Consider the following 22661-nt stretch of genomic DNA (forward strand, 5'->3'; position numbering starts at 1 on the left):
TGGAGTGTCTTTTTCTGAAGGTTTACAAAGCTGGGTGAGACATCTGGGGAAGGGGGATGGATGAAATCCAGTGACTACAGATAAGAACTGAGCATATAAGAAGTGAGTTTCTCCAAGCACTCATCTGGCCCTAACAAGTCAAGCAAAGGATCGAGAATGTAGAAAAAAACATATATATCCTATTATCTTAAAAAAAAGGACATCGCCTTAGTCTTCTCCTAGCTTTTGCAAAAGAGAACACACTGTTTGCATCTACAAGGACTGGAAGATACTATCGAGAATTATCGGTTTGTAGGGTCATAGTTCCTGCCAGAGTAACCTAATTGTCTTTGACTCACTTTTAATCTGGGTGGATGTGGTGAGAATGGCTGATGTTGCTTAACAGCATTTAGGGTTCATGTTAAATATAGAAAATTCACAAAAAGATTCTTATCTATAGAGGAGTGGAAAAGATTGTTACACATGATGAAAGAGTGAGAGAGAGAGAGGAAGGTGGGAAACATCCCTCTTCCTGCCACATATTTCATCTGTGAACAAAGCTCCCACTGGCCTCAAAGAAAGGTCTGCGCCCAAGAGAAAGAGTTGAATGTGTGGTGAGGACTGAAAATCAGGGCCATTATGAATAACATTACCAAAAAAGTATATATTACCTGACGGTAGCGATGGAAAAATGACGCACTATTCAAAACTGAAAACAGGATAACTAAATAGTGTTACAAGGTGCAGAGAGAATTAATTCTGAACACTATAATCTTTCATACAAGAGAAGAAAGATTTGGAAAAACAAATCACAAGAAAGAGTTTTCTTTAACAATAGCAGTCTTATGACTTTAATACACAATTCTCTGCGACCTTAATTCTCAGACTAGCTTGCACATCAGTTGGATCTTGTTAGGATAGCTGAAGATGGAAAGACGCATTGGTGGTCTCACTTCTCATAAACATACCACACGACAGAGCTCACCTCTAAAAAGGGATGAGGAAAATATATATACAAAAATATTTAAAGACTTCTCATGTCAGCATATTTAGTAAACGACCATTGGTGTTACTCTATATTTGGAGTTTGTGTCTACAAGAGCTGTTAGTTAGAACTGATAAGCTCTAACGCATAAGAGCAATCGTACACTCAATTTGTGATAAAACAGTGCTATTGTCCTTTGACAATTATATCTCTTAAACATCCTTTATTAAAGCACATTTAAAATTTTTGACTTAGAAAATTTAATGAGAGTAATTAGACACCAAACCAAATATACATTTTCAACACACTTGCTTTGCAACTTTATATACAGAAAACTTGAGTTGATGGTCTAGATTAAATTTAACTTTCTTCCAGAGAAAATCTGTGAAAATTCAATTCAAAACAACAATTTTTAGCAAAGGCCTACTATATATCCAGCTCTAAACTAACGGAAAGCAATGCTGAAGTTATTAAAACCTCATCTCTGCCCAGCATGAGCCTACAGTTTAGTAAGAGATCAAGATGTCCACTTCCATAGAGGACAAGACAGAAAATGGCACAAAGCGCTTCAAGACAGAACCAAGAGATTAACTTCTTCTTGGAATGGGGGCAGGAGTTGCCTTTGAAAGAGAAAACAAGTTTAAAGGATGAGTATAATTTCAACAGTTAGATATGGTGGTCAAGGAAGAATTAACATTTCACAAGGGAATAAGAGTATAAGGAAGGTCATAAAGAGGAGAAAACACAGAGGGAAAATCGATCAGAGATTGGGTATGAGGCCAGTGTTTCAGGAGTGTGGGCTGCTTAGCAAGAGACAACTACCAAGGACCCTATTGGGGCTGGATGGGTGAGGGCCCTTTTCTACCATGCTAAATAATTTGGACTTGACTCAACAATCAAACAGAAACACTAATTTTTGAGCAGAGGCACAGGGTAACTAAATGGGAATTTTAAGAAAATTGACTTGGCAGTGGATTATAAGATAATTGGAGGGGAGAGAGCTAAAGACCAGTTCGACTAATGCCATCATCTTAGAAATAGGCAATAAAGGTTTAAATTATAGCATTGTCAGTGGAGGAAAGGGGAAAGAAGCCAGAAGCACTGGTGAGGGATAAGCGATAGGACTTTGTGATTCTTAGGTGTAAGGAGCAATTGGAGAGGGAGTTGATGACTCTGAACTATCCTGGGGAACAGGAAGGATGATGCAATCATGAGCAGGAATGGCAAGGAGCCTAATGATTTTGCTCCATTGTCTGACCCTACTTTCATTGTCCTTACTGCAGTTAAGCTCCAGCAAACAGTGCTCAACCTCTGAGGTCCAAAAATTAAATCACATTGGGAAAGCTAATTCTCTCTTTATCCCACACTACAGGAGCCATTTGCAATGGCAGGTCAACAAGTATCAAGATTCTGTAGCTTTCCAAAAATGATAATTCTGAGAGCCACACTAAACATGCACTTTGAACTCTACTAGATAATTGACTGTCTGGCCATCTCTTCAGATCAATGTCCAATCGGAGAATCTGATCTGGGCATCAAAAGGCTGCCCTGAAATTCATGTTTCAGTTGCTTCCTCTCCCTATATCAAGCAACCTCAATAGTTATCATGAAGTCATACTCCACCAGTGAATCTTATCAGTAGAGGAACAATATGAACGGTGATGGACAGGCAGCTGGAGGTTGGCCTTTAATGACCTATTCAAAAGTAATGGTTAAAGCAGTTTAAATGTTAAAAATAATGATAAAACATGAGCCACCACCTCCCCACCCTTGTCAACATTAAATTAAAGGGGAAATGGAGTCAAGCAATACTATGGATACCCACTTGGGTGGAGAAGTCAGTGTAGGCAACATGACAGAAAGTTTGTACAGATATCCAGAAATATTTAGCCAAAGATGTTGACCTTGTCTCTCTGATAGAAGTTTTCTAAGTAGACTTAAATATGAGCACAACAAGCTCTTTTTAAATTGTCTCTCTCATTCTAAGCCCTCCTAAACACATCATCACTGGACTTTAATAATTGTTTGCTCTATTGAGGCCACACTGAGAAGAACAGCAGAGCCCTTGGCACTGGAATGCCCTAGTTAAGACCCCTAGGAGGGAAGACCACAAATATGTGCACTGCAGATGTACATGTGAATGTGGTGGTGGTAGTTGTATGTGTGTGGAGGTTTATTCCCAGGGGTCAAGTTGGTCTGATTTAGGGTTATCAGTTCAAGCGATGTGATGCCAAGAGAGAACAAACATGTCAATGTCCAGTGAGGAGAGGAGATCAAGAGCTGACTGAAGAAACCAAGTGTGAGAACATGAAGGACAGTGTAGAGGAGAAGATAGAGATACAAAAAAGATATAACAAGAATGGGTTCTGAAACAAATTCTGTGATTAGGACCTACCATCCTATCTCCACATGTCTATTACGCATAACTTACTTTGCTTGGCTTGGTCAGGAGAAGTGTTCTTCAGTACCAAACCTCAGCTGGTGTTACAGACCTAGCCTCGATACCAGAGCGCCAACGTAGATACTCTCAGTTGTTCAGGCTCTGATAGGCACGTATAACATTTATTCTCGTAAGACCCAAGAGCAAACAAGACACAGCCTTCATACTCGGCTCTCATCTTTGGTACCCAGAGTTTCACTTCATACTAATTTAACCACTGCCAAACATGCAAGGCTTTTGAGCAATTCAGGTGAGCTTCACTAGAAAGGGGAGGGCTTTACACACTGACTGTGATTCCTAGAGGATGCACAGTTTCATTGCACCTGCTCGCATGAAACTCAGCATAGCACTAGCTCATTTCCTTTTCGCAATCAAAATGGCACTTCTCAGAAACCTCCTGGACAAAGAAGACAGCTCAAAGGCATCTGCTAGTTACCCCAAGGGAGTCATTTTATAAGTACCTTTTCTAGCAACTCCTAGCAATTGTCCCTGGTGAGATTTTATACCCTGGGTCCCACTTTTGAGATAATGGGTAGCATCTTCACAAGCATGGGCTACCACCTCCCCTCTCTTGTTAGCCCAGCTCAGCACCAACAGCTGCCTCCTCCCAACTCTGATTCAACAATTCAATTTCCTGGACACTAGTTGAGTATCTACTGTATACAAAGCTAAGTGATAAAGGTCTGGACAGTAGAAGGATAAGCCTAAGAAGAAAACGTACTTGTGGCAAAATGTATTTTCCAAAGATGGCCTCATTGATATAGCCCATACCACACACTCTCCTTACAATGTGATTTTTGAGAGGCAAGATGTACATTCTCTCCCCTTGAGTCTGAGTAAGCCTGTGGCTACTACAGAAATAATTCTATGTAACATGAAAGGGTAAGTTATAAAAGCAAGTACAGCTTCTTCCCAGTTCTCTTGGGATGCTTGGAATCCATCCACCATGCTCTGAGGAAGCCAAGCAACTACATGGAAGGACCATGTGTAGGTGTTCCAGCCACCATCTCGCCCAAGGTCCCAGCTGAGAGCCAGCATCAAACACCACACATGAGAATGATTGAGGCTTTAGATGATTCCAGACCCCAGCCTCTGAACCCAGCTGATGAGGAGTGGAACAAAAATGAATGTTCCTGTTGGGCCCTATCCAAATTGCAGATCTGTGAGCAAAATAAATGTTGTCATTAGTTTCAGCCACTGAGTCTTGGATCATTTGTTACTTAACAATAGATAAGCAGAACAGCATACATAGCATGACCTCAGAGAGCTTACAATCAATTTAGAAAATTAAGCATGTTCACAAGTGACTGTGATATGTCGAGGTATAACACAAGCACCTTAAGAGACCCACAAACTAAAACGAGTATGTACGCGTGTGAGTGTCTAACCTGGTGTATGCATAGACAATTTCGAAATACATTAAAAAATTAATAATAGTTACCTCTGTGGAGTAGTCCTTGGACTACTTTTTGGACTTTTGTTTGCTATCTCTTTGTGTTTTAATCCTTACCTTATACATGTACTTACTTCTGTAACTTCAAAAGCAGTTTCAATTTCTAAAATAATGAGAAAACAAATTGAGAGAAAGAGCTAAACAAGGGCAGGAGGTACCCCATGAGGACAGTCTGCCACCAAGCTACTGGGAATAGCTGCATTTTCTCTCTGTGCCTCAGTTTTCACATCTATATAAAAATAGTACTTGGGGTTGGCCCCGTGGCTGGGTGGTTAAGTCCGCACGCTCCGCTTCAGTGGCCCCCATTTCGCCAGTTTGGATCCTGGGCGTGAACATGGGACCACTCATCAGGCCATGCTGAGGCGACGTCCCACATAGCACAACCAGAGGCATTCACAACTAGAATCTACAACTATGTGCTGGGGGGCTTTGGGGAGAATAATAATAATAATAATAAAAGATTGGCAACAGTTGTTAGCTCAGGTGCCAATCTTTAAAAAAATAAAAAAAATAGTACCAACCTCGTAGGGTTTTTGCGAAGATTAAAGTGCTGTAGAAGTATCTGACACAATGCTAAGTACTCAATAAATATTAATAAAAATACCTAAGACATCCTGAGCTATTGATCACTGGCATGACGTGGACACAGGGTCCCAAGTGGCAGAATCAGACTGCTGCTTTAGGAAGAAAGACATTCTCTCTCCTCCTTAAGGAATAAAAAGGAACTAGAATTCTTTGATGCAATCACAAGTGAGGGTATATGACTACTTGAATAACAGTGTGAGAACTTCTGTAAATGCCACATTGACTTACATTTTCCAAACTGTTAAAAGACCACTAAATTAAAATCTTCCATCCCACTTCCCCATTCTGCTTCCCCTTCATGGCAGTTTTCATTGGGTGTGACAAGTTGTCTGCGTCTTGCAGATGACTGCCATCCATAGCAGGACAAGGAGATTAGTGATGACAATACTTTCACATCTAATGTGTAGCTTCTTCCTGTATTTTGAGAAAGTGGGCATTGTCTCAGTTATGTCAAAGTAACATCGATCTATCCAAGTGTTCTCATAGTTTCCCATTCAAGCAATACAGGATGGGATAAGCCATCCAAAAGATGGAGTGGGGCAAGTTATCTTCCTCCCCAAAGTGTCCTATGTTCTAAAAAGTTTGTGAAAACAAAATCTAGTTCTAGAGGTATGGAAGGTTGGAATGGTCTAAAGGAAATGGAGAAGGTGAAGTTGCCCAGGAGATTACATGATGCGAAAGTATAACCATAGTATTTTCATAATTGACAAGTTATCTTAAGTTTTGTAGATTTCAGAGTAACGGCATCATCATTCTGCTTGCAAAGTCAAATGAGTAACGAGCAGTTCCTCTCTGACTCAGGAACTTCTGTTGTTTCCTGTTTTGTTTAACTTACCCAAGTATCTTAGAAACAGATGAAATATTATTTCAGCTCCTTAAAGGTGATTGGACTTGATGTTTTTCTTATGAACAGGTTTTTCACCTTATCCAAATTTCTGGCATTTGAGGAAAAATTTCGTATCTCTGTTTTACTTTCTTTAATTTAGAGATGAGGACCAGCCTTTTAGCTGCAAGAGAACTCTAGATACCCTCAATGAATTAAACAAGAAAAAAGTAAAAACTTTCCAAAGAAAAGAGAAATCATGCTAAATATGATCAAAAGCCAACTTTTTGAATTTTACTAAAATTTAGCCACTTTAAATCCCTTTTGGTCTGAACAGGGATGAGATCAAATAAACTAAGAGATTGACTGAATAAAACAAAATCTCACTGATTTCATCACTGTCTAGCGAATATGAACAAATGCATATGTGAATTGCAATGAATATTGAGAGTGGACTGTACAAATTGCGTACTTGAAATCCTCACTGATACACTGAGTAGAACTGTATAGGATCATGAGGCATCCCTAATTAGCTCTATAGGAAGTTCTTGAAGGGGAAAAAATTACCTACGAAGATTTTGTGACAATACTCAGCTGGGACTTCTGAAAACAGGTTCAAGCCACCAGCAAAAAACATTGTACACAGGACCTGTGGGAGGGCCACCATAAGCCCCAGCCCTGTTCCTGACCCCTTCCCCTCCTTTTCATCGTCTCTGCCTATGGCAACATTCTGGAAAAGGACATGGAAGGCCATGTTAGACAACAATGAGCCGGTGATTCTTTTTGATATCTTCTAAGAACCCTTTTATCACAAGCCTTTAGCACAAAGGCTGCGTCAATAAAAAGGCTACTCAGTATTGGATGAATAAGGTCTGAGGATCAAACGAATAACGTGTGACTATAGTTGATAGCACTGTATTGTATAATTGAAATCTGCCAGGAGAGTAGAATTTAAACATTCTCTCTCTCTCTCACACACACACACACACACACACACACACAAAAGGTAACTATGTAGGGTGACAGATGTGTTAACTAACTCAATGGAGGGAATCTTTTCACAATGTATACAGAAATCATCAGGTTGTACAATTTAAATATCTTACAATTTTGTTTGTCAATTATACCTCAATAAAGCTGGAGGGGAAAAAAAGAAGTCTACTGAGGTTGACAGTACTTCAAAATAAGAAACAGAGCCCTGCTAAGCCATGGCCTGTAGCTAAACACAACTTCTAATCTTAGCCTCCCAGGCCGTACTTCCTTCTCCACCACTGAAAGTGCCTCTTCAATGACCTAATCAGAACCAATCTGACTCCTCCTCTAAGTTCATCCCCTCTAGGCAAGGAATTTCTACACTTTTATCCATCTACCAAAGCGCATACACATACAGAGCCCCTTACCCAGCTAGCGTAAAGAGTAAACTTAAATTTGTTTCTAATCTGTTCTATTTTATGTATTCTTTTAATAAGTAAAAATTTTTTTCATAAAAAAGATTGTTTTATAATAAAATTTTTAGAGCATGCCAGAGCATCACCATATTTGCAGAGTTACATGGGAATTGCTGATGTTAATAACATTGATGTGATAATCCAAGCACCTTTCTTCCTGTCCCCAAGAGGGGTAATTTCAACTACAGTGCTTCAGGACACTTTTTGGCCAAAAATTAACAGCGCTAAGCCCATAACTACCAAAACTCAGCAGGTGATACAACAAAAACTAAACAAAATAAAACAGAAAACTAATGCCTAGTGACACTCTGCCTCAGAATGAAGTATTCGGGCCTCCTCACTGATCGCTGACTCTTGAGTCTGACAGACTGTGTTTCTCCTCCAGTGGAGCCTGCTTGCCCTCAAGAAGACCCTTTGCTTGCCTTGTGTTAGGGACTGCATGTTTTTGTCCCCCCAGAATTCATATATTGAAACCCTAATACCCAATGTGATGGTATTTGGAGATGAGTAAACTAATTAGGTCATAAGGATGGAGCCCTAATGATGGGATTAGTTCCCTTATAAGCAAAGACAAGACTGAGGGGTGGCCCCATGGCCGAGTGGTTAAGTTCGTGCGCTCTGCTTCGGCAGCCCAGGGTTTCACTGGTTCGGATCCTGGGCGCGGACATGGCACCGTTCATCAGGCCATGCTGAGGCAGTGCCCCACATAGCACAACCAGAGGCACTCACAACTAGAATATACAACTGTGGACTAAGGGGCTTTGGGGAGAAGAAGAAGAAAAAAAAAAAAAAAGAGATTGTCAGCTCAGGTGCCAATCTTTAAAAAAAAAAAGAAAAGACAAGACAAGAGGCTGCCTGTCTCTCTCCTCTCTCCACCATGTGAGGACACAGCAAGTAGGAAGCAGAACCTGACCATGCTTGCACCATGATCTTGGACTTCCCAGTCTCTAGAACTGTGAGAATTAAATGTTTGTTGTTTGAGCCACCCAGTTTATGGTGTTTTTTATGGCAGCCTGACACTAATACACCTTCAAACTTGCAATAAATTTCAAAACCACCAGGCTGTTCCAGTCACATTGCTGCCAGTGTGTCCCACACCAGGAAGCATGGCGGGGACACACGGCCTTCTCAATCAAGAGAACTGCAAACAGAGCTCAACAGTAATTTGATGTTAAATATTGTATATTAATGTTTTAATGTGTTTCATAGCTGAAAATAATATTCGATGAACCAAAGTTTCACAAACTCTCTGAGCCTCAGTAACCTCACCTGAAAAATGAAGATAATATATTTGTTTTTGCCGGGTTGTTCTGAAGATATGAAAACATGCCTAGGACAGGACCTAGAACACAGTCACACACACACAAAGAAAGCCTTAGCAGTAATGGTAAGAGGACGAAGAGGAAGAGTAGAAGTGGTGGTAGTAGAAGTAGGGGGAGGAGGAGCTGTAATAATCACAGAAGTAGTAGTAGTAGAACAAATAGTAGTAGTAGAAGAAGCAGTGGTAGTCATAAGGGAAGTAGTAGGAGAAGTCGTAAAAATCATAGAAGTAGTAATAGAAGAAGTAGTAGTCATAGTAGTAGAAGAAGCAGTAATAGAAATAGTGATAGTAGTAGTCATAGTAGAAGTAGTAGTAGTAATAGAAGCAGTGGTAATAGTAGCAGGAGGAGGAGTAGAAGAAGGAGGGGGAGGAGTAGAGGTAATACCATTAATGAAGATATTTGGAATGCTATTAGAAGAACGACAAGAAGGGAGAAGTAAAAGTTGGGACCCGGGACATTACAGGCTGCCGTGTTAAAGAGCTGTCGTGGCGAGCATTAGGATACTAAGGGTTAAGAAATTTGAGTTAGTGAAGTCTGCTTCTGAGCAGAACAAAGAAGAATCGACAGTCGGCATCCTGGAGAAATGGCAGCATCACTTCAGCCTCGTCCACGCAGATGATGTCTAATGAGGCCATTCACAAGGGGGGTCCATTCTAAGAGGTCACTCTGTGGGCCTCCGATCAACCTCCAGGAGAGTCAGACTGCAGTCAGACACCAGAAGAACGTCTGGATCCAGCAAAGCACATTCAGGATTTTTGTTCACGAAAAGAAATCATTGTTTATATGTTTTTCTTTTTCACATGTATTAAGTAATACTGAAAAAGCGCCCCCAAATTTTAACAAACCAAACCAAACAGAGAGTAATGATTTTCATTTCCCCATTGCTTGCCAGAGCCTGGTCAAGCTTGGTTTGGATGATTTACCGCTCTGTCATCCTGGTGCTTCTAGAATCCCAGAGTGTGCTCGTGTTGCATTCGTCACGCAGTGCCTCCCACGGAGGTGGGACACATCAGACCCACACAGCTTTAAGCCTCTCTCTTTCACGTTCTAGATTGCTCCTCCAGAAAACTGTCCCTGATCGCCCTTTCCAAAGGCCAGTCTGAGTGTCGCTTTTGTGTACTATGTTGTACCCCAGCGTGGGGGATTTTTCTTACCACACCATATTGGAATTGGCTCTCTCTTTTCCATATTTTCTAAGAGATTGTAAACTCCCTCTGGGCAGGGTCTCTTTCCTCTTTTTCACTTGTAAACCTAGCACCTAGCAGAGTGCCTGGCAATGGTTAGTGCTCTCTCTCTATTTGCTAAATGAGTGATTGAAGGCGAGAGGTAGAAGCAATGGTGACAGGGTTTACATCAGAAGCTAATAGCAACAAGGATTCCAAGAGGCAACAGAGTGGCTTATGTGACATAGAATAAAATCCCAGGCTGATAGAGCTCCACGCTTCTCAAGAGATTTAGTGCCTCCACAGGCATTTGAGCCTACCGATAGACATTTCAATTTTAAATTAGCATTTTACAATTCTGGTTGCGACTTTTTTATTTACAAAATAGCAGACAAAATCATAGCTGTACTACCAGTAGGTATGTACCCACTGAAGGATGAACTGACCCAAGTGATGAGATGTTCCTGTAAATAGGCACAACACCACTTGCATTTGAAAATTTAGCACTTGGGGTGCAGTATATGTGGCAGCCAAAACCGCCTTCCGAGAGAAAAATGGAGATGGGAGCTGAAAGATGGTGAGAGTGGAGGAGTGTGAATTCATATGCATCATCTCCTTGGCTCAGCAGAGCAAAGCAGCAGAACAATACGTATGCCACAATGATTAATGCCCTGGGACTCGGTGACATCACACTTTGGAGATCCAGTGACCGCAGTCTCATATCCTGGGCTGATGGAGAACCCCCACGGAATTTCACGGAGACTGAGGGGAAGGAAAATGCTCCTCTCTATATCAAACCATTCAATGACGACTCGATGGAAAATACAGCTTTAACTACACTTCATTTCTGTTCAAGTTTATTAGACATAAGTAATTATCTTCATGTTTTAACCCAAAATACAGCGATACCTCCTAAAAATGAATGAAAGAAAACAAGATTCTTTTCTCCCGTGCTTACCTAAGTGGTGGCTCACTGATGGAATATGGGACTATGTGGCGGTAGGCAGGCTAGTGCATGGGAGGACAGGAAGAGGTCCCAGAGGAATCTGAGGACCAGAAACTGAAAGTATAAACTTGAGTGTGTGGACCAGGGATCTGTTGGCTGAGAACGATAATTTAAGAGCCCAACTCTGGAAAAGTTTGGTTAAAACCAAGAGATCCAAGTGAGAACCAGAAACACAGGGAAATAAATTCTCCTGACCATGGAGCAGAGCCTAAAGGCAAGAGATAAATAAATCCAAGTCCCCACAGGAGAAAAGTGTTTGAAGAAAATAATTAGACCTTCAAACTCCTCTGAGACATTTGCAAAAATCCAACTGAAATGAGGGTAGCAAAGGTTGGAAACCTCTGTATATTTAGGTTATAGAAAAATAAAAGCAACAAATAAGAGATAAATTTTATCTACGTTTGTTGCTGTTTCTCCCATTCCACAAAATTTATAATATAGCATGAATTGGAAAGTTCATGAACTTAAAAAGAAAATGCTAGAGACTAAATTCTAAGACACATTCTTTGAAAACATCTTAACCAGACATTTTAGAGGTAACATTGAAAATCTCCATGACATCTGTAAAAATGTGAGTTTGGGCAGAGAACTAGTTTGTTTTACAAAAACACTGGCTTTTATCAATGTATCCCAAGGGATGGGTTGGTTGCTCTTCCCAATGGTAGAGAGTGAAGCACAGGGCTGTTTCTGCAATTGTTCTGTTGATTCCAATGCTTTGACGAAGCTAGACAAGAATATTAATTGTTTCAATATTCTAAGCTTCATCCCAGCTCTGCCATCATCTCAGATTTGAAACCACATCCACATGCCTGTCACCGTTTTCAATGATCTGTCCTTTTTTCTGTCTCTTTATTGCTGCCTGTATTTCTTTCTTTTTTCTTATTTAAAATGGTTTTCTCCATGATCATCTCTGTTTATTTAGGCAGTTTCTAAAATATAGAAATCCCCTCCACCACCAATAACTATCATGAACATTGGTCATGACCCTCTTAGTACTTTTTTATTATTAATTTTAGCTAGATGAGACAATTAAGGATAAATAACAATGTATCCTCTCTTGTCACACTTAAAGCACTACCTAATAACCACGTTCTTTCCCCGCTGAGAACTACTCACAGCATATAGCTGTACCATATTTACTGGTTATTACCAACTAATCCAATTTTATTAAATATTAAGTTGCTCATAATATTTCACTATTAGAAATAATGATGTGATGGAAATTTGAACATAAATCTTTGTTTTATTAGGATAAGTCTTATATGATAAAATATGGGTTTGAAGACTATGGCTGTTTTTAAGGTTCTTGATGGATACTGCTAAACTACTAGAAGAAATGTTGCCCATGAAATCCTCCATCCACCCTGCAGAACTTTTGACGACCTTGATTATCACCAGTTTAAAATGTTTGCTAGGATGTGCTCTGTGAAAACTGCTACCTAATTTTGATTTCAACTTGAATTTTTGAAAATTTGCCTTTCTTGCATTACAAGAAAGAGAGTATTTTTCATATTTTGTTAACCATTTCTGTTTCCTCTTTTGTGATTTTCTTACAGGTATGTATGATAAAAATCAGAGTTTCTTAAATGAGTTGGTTGTTGTTTATCTTTTCATTTTGTTTATGCACACAGAAAATTTTTATTTTATCCATCGGTCTTTTCCTCTGTGATTTCCTTAACTGCTTTTAAGACCAGGAAATCCTTTCCACTCAGAGATCAAATAAATATTCATCTATATTTCTTCCAATTTATTTTGGTTTAACTGTTTATATTTAATCTATTTGGAATAAAGTGGGTAGTTATTTTTATGGGGAGGGTGGTGCTAAACTGAATTTTAAAAAATCTAAATAAACAATTTTCCCAAATGGCAATATAAAATTATCCATCCCGTGTCGTACTGATTTATGGTGCTTCATTTATCCTATTAAGCTTTTCCTTATTCCTTTTCCATCTTATTTATTTTTATTACATTAATAGCTCTGATCTTTAGCTAGTGCTATGTTGCTCTTACTACTGTGCTTTGTGTAGCCCAGTAAAGTCATCAAGAATCCTACTCTTGGGGTTGGCTCCGTGGCCGAGTGGTTAAGTTCGTGTGCTCCACTTCAGCGGCCCAGGGTTTTGCTGGTTTGGATCCTGAGTGCAGACATGGCACCGCTCATCAGGCCATTCTGAGGCAGAGTCCCACAAAGTACAACCAGAAGGACTTACAACTAGAATATACAACTATATACTGGGGGTCTTTGGGGAGAAGAAGAAGAAGAAGAAAAAGAAGAAGATTGGCAACAGATGTTCTCAGATTTCAACTCTACCCTTTACTAGCTATCTAATGATGGACTACCTATGACTTCTCTGTGACTTAGTTTCCTTATCCATAAAACGGGCATACCAATCTTACTTCTCTCATGAGGTTGTTATGAAGATTAAATTAGTCTGTAAAATAAAGAGCTTAGAACAGTGCTTGGCATATAAAGAGTGCCACAGAACTGTTGGCTCTTACTGTTGTTGTCATTATTCTATGTTTGTAGGACAAATTCTTCTTGTAACTCTCATCTTTCAACATTTTCAGGGCTACTTTATCTGTTTTTCTTTCAGGTAACCTCAAATTTTCAAATAAAAAAAGATTATTTTTATGATAAAAAAGTGCATGTCCATTATAAGAAAATAAGTCAGAAAATATATAAATATAATTTTAAATCACTTATAACCTCACCACCTGGAAATACATGCTCTTAACACCTAGCCAGGAAATTTCCAAATATTAACTCTTCATTACTTGTGCAAAACCTCTTATTTTGATAGAAGGTAGTCTGAGAGACCAAGGCACAGAATGGGTGTCTTCAGCTAAATGTGAAAGAATTAACATAATAGGCAAATGTCAGTTTTGCCCATATGGCTAAATTTCTCAGAGCTATACCATATCTAATTTGCCATCTTCAATTTTGTCTCTCTCTGCTTGTTATACCTGGTTTAAAGACCAGCTAAAGTTGTAACACAGAAAAGCATGTTCTAAGAAAACAGAATCCCAGCTTTTGGGGACTGCCGTTTTTCTGGGTAATAATGAGTCACTGTAGAGTTACATCATGCAGTAACTGGAGCGGGGTTCTCTGTAGCCTTGAGGTAGCTGGACTATCAAGGAGAAGGCTTCCAGGAAGAGGTGTCTGCACTCACCCACCTGGGCTGCTGCCTAGTCATCTCAGGATCAGTGTCTACGAGAATACAATACAGAGAGGAGGGAGAAGACTGAACCATGTCTATCATCTGCCAGACATTCTCCATCCAAGAGATGGAGTCTTATAAGAAAATATTACTTGATCTCGCACAAAAGTGAAGAAGAAATCGGTTGTCCATTTAGAAAACAGATTTCTCACTTTGGCTACCTATGACTCTTTATAATAATATATTTAATATAAATTAATTTTTAAGTGACTTTACTTTTTAGAGCAGTTTTAGGTTCACAGCAAAATGGAACAGAAAGTACAGTTCTCACATACCCCATGTCCCACACATGCACAGCCTCCCCCACCATCAACATCCCACACCAGGGAATTTGGTACATTTGATGAAGCTACAATGACACATCATTATCACTCAAAGTTCATAGTTTACATTAGGGTTCATTCCTGGTATTGTCCATTCCATGGGTTTGGACAAATGTATAATGACATGTATCCACCATTGTAATATCATACAAGTTGGTTTCACTGCCCTAAAAATCCTCTGTGCTCTGTCTATTCATTCATCGCTCCCCCTCACCCCTGGTAACCCCTGATCTTTTTACCGTCCTCATAGTTTTACTTTTTTCAGAATGTCATACAGTTGGAATCATACAATATGTAGCTTTTTCAGATTGGCTTCTTTCACTTAGTAATATGCATTTAAGCTTCCTCCATGTCTTTTAATGGCTTGACAGCTCATTTATTTATAGTACTGAATAATATTCCCTTGTCTGAACATATCACAGTTTATTCACCTGCTGAAGGACTTCTTGGTTGCATCCAAGCCTTGGCAATTATGAACAAAGTTGCTATAAACATTCATGTGCAGATTTTTATATGGACATAAGTTTTTTACTCATTTGGGTAAATATCAAGGAGTGCTATGGTTATATTGTATGGGAAAAGTATTTTTAGTTTTGTAAGAAACCGCCAAACTGTCTTCTAGGGTGCCTCCACTATTTTGCATTCCCACCAGCAATGAATGAGAGTGCCTGTTGCTCCACATCCCGGCTAGCATTTGGTGTTGTCAGTGTTTTGGATTTTCACCATTCTAATAGGTGTGTAGTGGTATCTCACTGTTGTTTTAATTTGTAATTCCCTAACATCATATAATACTGGGCATCATACAAATGCTTATGTGCCATCTGTCTATCTTCTTTGCTGAGGTGTCTGTTCAGATCTTTTGCACATTGATTAATTAGGTCGTTTGTTTTCTTTTTGTTGAGTTTTAAGTGTTCTAGATATATTTTGGATAACAGTCTTTTATCAGATGTGTCTTTTCCAAGTATTTTCTCTCAGTCTGTGGCTTGCCTTTACATTCTCTTGACAGTGTCTTTCACGGGTAAGAAATTTTTAATTTTATATCAATTAATTTTTGCCACCAAAAATACACAAATGTAACAGGCTATTAAGTGCAATTTTCCTGCTACCCCAGAATTGGCCATTAGGGCCCCAATATAGGCTAAAGAAGCTGGAGCCACCATCTCCTTCAGGGCTTACTAAGGGAAAGGAAAAAGACTTTGCTACTCTCAACTGTCACCCCAAACGGTGCCCTCTCCCTCTCTAGTTGAGTCTAACAGGAAGATTGGAGTGGGAGAAGAGAAGCGGAAAACCATCCAAGCTGCGAGGCGGCCGAGGTAAGGGTGGAAGGAAGTGATGTTACAAGTTTTTCCTCTGTTCCCCAAGGACATGCCTCTCACCACGGAGCCAAGTCCAGGGCCTGCCAAGAGAGCCATTCTTAAAGCCGGGAGAGACACCTGTAGACAGGGAAAGCCGGCATTTCATTTCTAGCTTTGACACCTGCATATGCAGCGGCCTCGCCAGCTCACTCTCTGTCCCTATTTGAACTGAGGGAAAAAAAGAGACATGGAGAAGAGAGAAGGCACAGCCCAGGTGTAGCTCACAAGCTTGTGTCTGTGGGCCCAGTGAACTTGGGGGATGTAGCCAGGTTTGTGTTAACTGGTTATGTTCCACGCAGGAGGGCTGGCTGCTGAACGAGCAGACCCCAGCATCGGGAGGCTGGGGGGTTACATCGATAAGATCTTACTGGGACTAGATCTTCCTGTCCATGACCATGCAGTGAGTCGGCCACCCAAGGACCCTCTGAGAACTCTCATGTGGATGTCTACCACACAGAGGGCCTCAGACTGTCAGCCCACATTAACCGAGAAAGAGTCCAAATCCTACACGGAGGAAACACTGAAACTGCACCATTAAATGGGAGAAACTTGTCCTTTTCTTCTCGTTCTTCCCTGTCCCACATCTCCCAAAACTGGAGTAGCATAGAAGAGAAACAGGGACATGGTATCCCAGAGATCCCTCTAACCTATGATGTCGAAGGGGATAGTTTGAAATTTGATTGAGAGTTTTTATAACACAGAATTAGTTGTGTTTTGCTTTGTTTTATATAGAAAAAAACTGATCAAAAGATGATGGTATCTTTCCAAGGAAAAGGAAAATTTGACAAAGCTTAAATATTAGGGGAAGAAAAAATTGCTACTTTGATGTATATGCCCAGGCAAGTTTAGACTAGTCAGTAATCTCGTTACTCAAAGTAAACATAATAATATGATATTGCCGTTAGGAAAAAGTGCTCCACTCAAGAGGTCACAAGTGAAAAGTGAGATGGGAGGACACTGAATACACACTTTGCATTGTATTTTGAAGAATAATTAAGAGACCCTGAATCAAAGAGCAAATTATACAGGCTTACTATGAATGGCATTCGGTATAGCAGATTTATGGTACATTAAAGGAGTAGAAACATGGGTTTTAGAATTAGAAAAACCTGGATTCAAATCCTGACTCTGCTATTGGCTACCTCAGTGACCTCTCAGAATCCTTGTGGAAAATGGCCACAATAATGCCTTCTAATAGGGTTAATGGAAGGATTTAAGATGAAATGTGACAAGTGTAATACCTAGCAGATGATAGGTGCTCAAAAAAATGGTGGCTTCTGTTAGAATTTTTTTCTTTATCATTTATTTATCATTATCATCTTATTATCATGATTGTTTACTGAGAAGACATCAGTAACTTCCAGAGAAGTAACAGCACTGGTAAAAACATATTTAAGTTGAAATTTTGGTTTATGGGAAAAATACACTGAAAAATTCATAGTTTGAGATAAACAGAATTTCTCAAAATAGCTAGCATTTGACAATAATTTAGGTACCCTAGTTTAGGGACTGCTTTCCAGGTGAGAAAAATACAAAAGTATCAGGATTTGGCCCACCGTCTATGCCATATCACAGTGTATCCGGTCTAGAAGGGCATTTAGAGAGGAAAGTAAGCTACGAGATTTGCCTGGGGACAGTCTGGTCACACCTCAACCCCACGTGTCCTTCATGTCACCCATCTATTAACTTGTTGCCTATTTCAGTCACAGCAGTCATTTAAGTGCCGCTAAATTTTCTCTTTGTCTTTTAAGAAAGGCATCTAAGTAACGTATCAGTTCCTTTTCCTCTACTCTTCGTGCTTCATCTTGGGAGATTACCAGGCAACAGCCACATGTGAGCCAGCCAGCCGGTTCAGTACGACCTGACATCGCACTGACTTAACAGAAAAGGATTTCATTTAATCATAGTGTTTTTGATATGTGGTCCCTGTTCCCTTCCTCCCTTTGACCATTTTTCTCTTCATTCATTACTCCTTCCATGTGGGGTGGGTGTCAGATATGAACAAATCCCTGAATTTGATGCATTTCATTTTGTTCCACTTTAGAAGTTCGCATAATGGTTTTCCTGAGGAAAATCAATTAAATCGTTAACTTGAACACTATTTGGGGATCAATTATAGTTCTAATTAACTGTGCCATCTGGGTTGCTCACTATCACTCTTGGGAAACATTTGTAATGGTGAGAAAATGTATCTCCCATCCTTGGGTTTATTCATCTTCTGGTCTAGGATCTATCCTCAGACACTGCCCCTGGACCTCCAAGATCCAAGAACTAGCCTCTTGGTTGGTCATGCCTTGGTTCTGTCTGTCACATGTCATTTTCCTCGCCACAGAGGGCTTATCACTGACACTTCCCTTATCTCCCCACCGCAAGAGGCAACATTTACTAATTGCTTTTCTATGTGCCGGTCATTCTGCTAAGTGCTTGTGAGCATTATTTCTTTAAATCCCATGAAGTAGAAATTACAGTTCTCTTCTTGTAAAAAAGAGGAACCTGAATCTCAGAGACAAAAAGCACTTTGCGCAAAGCCACAGGGGATTCAAACCCAGGGCACTGCCTCTCCAACTAAGCTGCCTGCCCAAGTCTCTCTCAGAGCCAGGCTCCTGCTGGGTTCTGCACCAAAAAGCCTCTGATGAGATAAACAAGCTAGAGAAAGCCCACACATTTTTCTCTAAAGTGAGGTCCTCCAACACCTGCACCTTTTACAAAACAAAGATTCCCAGGATGTCCCACCTCCCAGCTTCCTGAATCAGAATCACTAGAGGTGAGACCCAGGAACCAGGATGTGAACACCTTCCATACTTAAAAGTTTGAGATGCACTACCCTGTGTCTTTGACACTGAAACTGTCCTTTTATAAAGCTTTTCTGGAGACAACGCCCTGACCCCTGGTGGTCTAACCCAAAAGTGTGCCTGCCGTGATGGAATAATTTGTGATATGCTCACAGCTCACCTTTTGGCTGCAACTTATTTGGTCATGTTTCAGCTGCCTTTGTCTAAGCTTGATTACTTTATTCAAGCCTATCTCACTGAAAGCACATAAAAGCAACAACTGGTTTACCGTCCTTTTTTTGTAGCAGCTACAAAAATAAATACTACCTTTTTTGATCAGTAAGTGTTTATCAACTGTCTATTTGCAGATGATACAGAGCTAAGGACAGGGTTCCTGTCCTTAGAAGGGTTGATGTGGATATAGATAAGAAAATAATCAGTTCTCTCTCTCTTTTACACACACACACAGTAAATTTCCATGAGCTGCCTTACCCTGTCTTCATCATTAGAACATCATGTTTGAGCTCTACTGCCTAGCTATTTAAATTTGGCTTCTTACCAGCTCCCTCTTTTCTTTTCTCTTAATAAGAACCTTCAACATTCTAGACCAGTCTCTTCTCTCTCCTTTCTCCTTGCAATGTCACTCCTGTATTTATTGGACATTTCTGGCTAGTACCGAAAATCATCTGGACGTCACAAACTCAACATTTGCCTTGATATAAGACATCCCCCCATCAAATTCACTGACCATATGATGTAAGAAAAAGTAGAAGAGACCTAGCAACAAGAGTAGCAACAACAAAAAAAGAGAGACTTAATAACAACAAGAAGTCCAAAATATTTAGGGAAGAAATCCAAAAGAACCAACCAACTTACTCATTAAACACTGGAATAAAGAATTCCCAGCAATAATTCCCTCAATGTTTTGTTTTTCTTAATACGTAACACTTCACTAAAACTTGTTCACTTCTTCCCCTCCCCACATCAAAGAAAATAACACGTAGTGAGAATCAACTGTACATTTCAAACTCAGACTCACCATAGAACTTGAGTTGGCAAATCTCAATCAGTGACCCCTCCTGTTCTCCACGCCAGAGCACATGAGGCTTCGTCTAGTCAGCTCTAAATGAATTTACAGCCCCTGCAATGCAACAGGACACTAACATTCTGAAAAGGAAACTGGATCTCACTGGAATTCATGCCTCCCTCCTTGTCATTCCTGAAGGGGGCTCCCATCTATTTATTTTAGGACGTGGACAAACTGTCTAGTATCAAATCCCTCACAAATAGAGAAAAATCACAAAAATTCAGTAAGACCTATGTGATTCTCAAGCCCTGTACAAATAGAAAATCAGAGCTCTTCACTCTATAATGAATCAAGGGGAGAATGAAACCCTTTCTTATCTGGAGCCCCTCCCAAATAAATGTTTCACATGTAGCTTGTAGAGGGATGCTAAGCTGTCAGTTTCAAATGCTACTTACTATAATCTAACTACAAGTTTTACTCCCTTGGCCTTTGACTTCAGATTAATGATGAGAGCAATTTAATTGGAAGGAAATTTCCTTCCACAATTTTTTAAATAAAACACAAGACTTGATTAACTTCATGCTGTTCACTAAAGCCAGTCTTACCTGAGTTTTTCCTTTGCAGCAAAACAGACATTATGTGGTCTATCATTTTAACAGAAAACCATGTTAGTTTTTGTCTACGTAGCATTCATTTCCAGTCCCTGGAAACAATTTACAGAGAGAACAAATTTGCCACATGTAAAGCCACTTGTGTTATGGAAAATTTTCCACACGCAGAGAAAACATCATGATTTGGTTTAGAAAACAAGTCACTTCAGAGTTGTGGAAAATAGGACCTGTCCCTGCCTTTAAGGCGAGATCTGCCACTGATAGTCATTCTGGTTATTCTGCACATGTAACCGGCTCTCCCTGAGTTACTTTGAGATATTTATCATGTGTGATCAGTTGAAAGTTAATATATTATAAACTCAAAAGGAAAAAAACTCTTTTTCTTGGATTTGTTCATAAAGGACAGCCATTATTAATAGAAAACAGCTTCTGTTCCCCAAATCACATTTGAACTATTTAATTACTAAGTTCCTAAAAGTTAAGGCAATTTTTATAGTAACAAATACATTGGAAAACATTGCAGCTTATGAATATGATTATCTATTGTGAGATAAAAACTCTTTATTTGTCATCATCAAATATAAAAAAATTATGGGGAAGGTAATCATAATAGTTGAAATTTTTACCCCTATAAAAGAAATCTGGCTTGTGTTATGAGTTCCTTCTGACAAAACTATAGCATTTTCTGCCAGTTACTAGTTAAGGGTTTGTATTATGTGTACAAAACCATACATACTTTAGAAACCAGCTGCTTTGGCACTTAGGTGCCATAAAATCGTCTCCATGACACCCTCTATCCCTCCTTCAGAGTCTAGTTTGATGTGTCCTCACCGATCAGCCTGTCTGGCCTATAGCTTCTCCCCTGGCTGGCCAAAACCCTACATCCCTCTAGACACCAATCACCCAAAGAGTTATTGGGATCCACCCAATTCCATTTCCCCAGTGCCTCTTGAGAGGCCATAAAGAAACCGTTCCGGCATTTGCTCTGTCCCTACCTCTCCGGTCGGGCTGGAGGTGGCTGGAGGAAGACAGAGAGAGCAGTGCAGCTGCCCTGTGGGAGATCCTGGCCCAGCACGGAGCTGGGGGAGGGCACAACACGGGCAGCTGGAGGAAGAGAAGGAGGAGTAATCGTGTGCCACTGCAAACATGATACGGTGCCAACAAAAACACCATTCTTTTTCCCAAGAAGTTCAAAGCCATTTGCAAATACTAACTCATGAGCCCAAGTAGTCATGGAGAGATTATTACTTTATTATGCCTTTAAGATAACCACTGCAAGTAAGTCAAGAGGGAAGGGAGTCCATTCATTGTTTCCTCAGACATCCACTGAGCACCTACTATGTGCTGGCAATGGAGGGAGAGGAGCAAGCAAGACAGACAAGGTCCGTGCTCCTCCAGGCTCCCACGCTAGTCCCTGCCCTCCTGGTTTCCCCGTCGGGGCACTAAGCACCTGGTTACACTATTTATTATGCTTATTTACACTTTACTTTTGTCCAGATTGCTTAATGGAATGTGCTCCATTCTTCAGAGTGTCATAATGTACTAAGTGCTGAGCAAACACACAAAAGAAAAAATTTTTGTTACCTGTAAATCTCATTTACAATGACAGGAATTAGAGGATATCAATGCAAAGCGCTTTCTTTTAAGATGCCATAAACAAAGCTTATCGTGAGCAATCTTGTCTCTCTCAATGTTTGTGCAACTACTATAGGCGGACAAGGAGAGTTAAGACTGGTAACATCATGCCAAGCAGTTTATATAAATAATCTGAATTTTTAAAAATGATTAATCAGATGAGCAAGCAAGTTTGGTGAAGCAGAGAGCTTCTATCGATGGATCTTTTTCTGATCTCCTTTTTATTTCATGTGACAAAATGGCAGGTTGGCTAGAGAAAGTGACTTATGCCATTTCTAAATCCTTCTGCTTAGACAATGGACTCTAGATATTTTAGAGAATGTGTTTCTCTAAAAGTAACTGGACAAAAGAGGCTGGTGGCTGCTTTTAAAAAATGCATGACTTTTCGATGAATCAAAAGGGATTTAAGCTGTTGTGTTGAAAGATGCAAGGTAAGGATTCTCATCTCTTCTGGGAGTCACTTACCTGACCCAGTTGGGACAGAACAGAGAGGCTGCTGCAGCCCTCAGTCAGCAACTTA

At 40.0% G+C, this 22661-nt stretch overlaps 1 protein-coding gene across 5 annotated transcripts in view; it reads right to left on the reverse strand.

Moving 5' to 3' along the window:
* The window catches only part of CYTIP (cytohesin 1 interacting protein), a 67129-nt gene extending 45535 nt beyond the window's left edge, over positions 1-21594 (reverse strand). For 2 of the 5 annotated variants that reach the window (XM_046659070.1, XM_046659067.1), the window contains exons 1-3: positions 21502-21594; positions 20501-20598; positions 19908-20009 (exon numbers count right to left, since the gene is read on the reverse strand). In XM_046659070.1, the coding sequence (XP_046515026.1) occupies positions 19908-19910 (3 nt within the window). In that variant the 5' untranslated portion in view covers positions 19911-20009; positions 20501-20598; positions 21502-21594. Of the gene's footprint in view, positions 1-4914; positions 4939-19907; positions 20010-20500; positions 20599-21501 lie in introns of those variants that run through there. The other 3 variants (XM_046659068.1, XM_046659071.1, XM_046659069.1) reach the window with 3 other exon arrangements.
* Between the last annotated feature and the right edge of the window lie 1067 nt (positions 21595-22661).

Source organism: Equus quagga, chromosome 4, assembly GCF_021613505.1.
Source record: "Equus quagga isolate Etosha38 chromosome 4, UCLA_HA_Equagga_1.0, whole genome shotgun sequence".
NCBI classification, from domain to species: domain Eukaryota; kingdom Metazoa; phylum Chordata; class Mammalia; order Perissodactyla; family Equidae; genus Equus; species Equus quagga.